Source organism: Mandrillus leucophaeus, unplaced genomic scaffold (genome assembly GCF_000951045.1).
Source record: "Mandrillus leucophaeus isolate KB7577 unplaced genomic scaffold, Mleu.le_1.0 Scaffold164, whole genome shotgun sequence".
NCBI classification, from domain to species: Eukaryota; Metazoa; Chordata; class Mammalia; order Primates; family Cercopithecidae; genus Mandrillus; species Mandrillus leucophaeus.
This window is the reverse complement of record NW_012101632.1, coordinates 505909-507854: the sequence shown is the minus strand read 5'-3', so window position 1 is coordinate 507854 and position 1946 is coordinate 505909. Positions and strand designations below refer to the sequence as shown.

General features: G+C 52.6%; 1 protein-coding gene across 1 annotated transcript in view; it reads left to right on the top strand.

Annotated features, from left to right (window-relative positions):
• The first annotated feature begins 1080 nt into the window (after positions 1-1080).
• Positions 1081-1946, top strand: part of POR (P450 (cytochrome) oxidoreductase) — an 86378-nt gene continuing 85512 nt past the window's right edge. The window contains exon 1 of the mRNA XM_011976305.1: positions 1081-1130. Coding sequence (XP_011831695.1) covers positions 1117-1130 — 14 coding nt within the window. The 5' untranslated portion in view covers positions 1081-1116. The remainder of the gene's footprint in view (positions 1131-1946) is intronic.

Below are 1946 nucleotides of genomic sequence, written 5' to 3'. Positions count from 1 at the left end.
TGTCGCCCAGGCTGGAGTGCAGTGGCATGATGTCAGCTCACTGCAACCTCTGCCTCTTGGGTTCAAGCGATTCTCCTGCCTGAGCCTCCCGAGTTAAATGGGACTATAGGCATTGCCACAACACCGGCCAATTTTTGTATTTTTAGTGGAGACAGGGGTTACACCATATTAGCCAGGCTGGTCTCAAACTCCTGACCTCAAGTGATCCACCTGCCTCAGCCTCCCAAAGTGCTGGGATTATGGGTTTGAGCCACCATGCCTGGCCTGATTTGACATTTCTAACAAGTTCCCAGGTGAGGCTGCTGCTCTTGATTTGAGAATCACTGAACTAGACGAGTACAAGCTGGGATATGAGTCAGCCTGGAGACTCCCAGCCCCTGGAGGCCAGGGACCAGATCTCATCAACTTCCATTTCTGCTAAGTGACTGCTCAGAGGCACAGGCAGGTGTCCTCCACAGCACTGTTTCAACAGTTCGTGGATGTCAGGCAGGCTTCTCTTCATCGGCCCTTGCACAACGGTGCTGGTTGCCTTGGCAACAGCCAGCAGCAGCCAAGCAATTTTGGGCACAGAATCATGGGGCTTGTGTCATATTGGGGAGACAGGGCAAAGGTTCTGGCCCATTGGCATGTGGACGCGAATGGGAAGGAAGAGGGGGAGAAAGGGCGTGGCTTCCAAAGCCCCCTCTCACCTAAACACCCTCTCATTTCCCCAGAAGCTCACTCTGGCTCCCGCATGCAAACTCAGAAGAGTTGAAACTTTGATTGCATAACAGAGAGGAACAAAGCATGGGAGTGAAACTGAGGGGGTAAGTGGAAGTAGGAAGGAGAAAAGCCATCCTAGGCTCTGAAGCCGCTGCATGCACCAGGCCACGTCACACACACAGCAACTCATTTAATCCTCACCCAACCGCCTGGGTCTGTGTGCCCAGGACCCATCCACGGCCACACAGCTGGCCGGAAACCTGATCTGCTATAGCTAAAGGCTATGTTTGCTTTCTCCGTTCAGGGCCGCCTCTTTGAAACGGTTAAACTCTGGAACTTTGGCCGTATTAGGAAGACCCAGGGGTGTGGGGCAGCAAGGAGGCAGGAAGAAGGTCTGGGGGAGTTATCTGGACAATGAAGAGAGCCAGGTGGGTCAACCATCCTCTGGGCTTTGCACTTGACAGCAACTGCCTCCCTCCTGTTTCTCATTTTCTTTTATTATTAAATGCTCTCATTTTCTTTCATGATTATTATTATTTAAAACATAGAGATGGGGTTGGCCGAGCACGGTGGCTCACTCCTGTAATCCTAACACTTTGGGAGGCCAAGGTGGGGGGATCTCCTGAGGTCAGGAGTTCAAGACCAGCCTGGCCAACATGGTGAAACGCTATCTCTACTCAAAATTCAAAAATTTGCCAGGTGGGGTGGCGTGCACCTGTAATCCCAGCTGCTTGGGAGGATGAGATAGGAGAATCAATTGAACCCCGGAGATGGAGGTGGCAGTGAGCCGAGATCACACCACTTAAAAAAAAAAAAGAGAGAGAGATGGGGGTCTCACTATGTTGTCTGGCCTCAAGTGATCCTCCTACCTCAGCCTCCCCCATGCTGGGATTACAGGCATGAGCCACCATGCCTGGCCACCACTGACTTCTTATCCAGAAAGCGTAATAAAGATACTTGGCTGGGCCCGCCACAGTGGCTCATGCCTGTAATCCCAGCACTTTGGGAGGCCGAGACCGGTGGATCACGAGGTCAGGAGATCGAGACCATCCTGGCTAACACAGTGAAACCCGTCTCTACTAAAAATACAAAAAAAACTAGCTGGGCAAGGTGGCAGGCGCCTGTAGTCCCAGCTACTTGGGAGGCTGAGGCAAGAGAATGGCGTGAACCCGGGAGGCGGAGCTTGCAGTGAGCCGAGATCCAGCCACTGCACTCCAGCCTGGGCAACAGAGACTCTGTCTCAA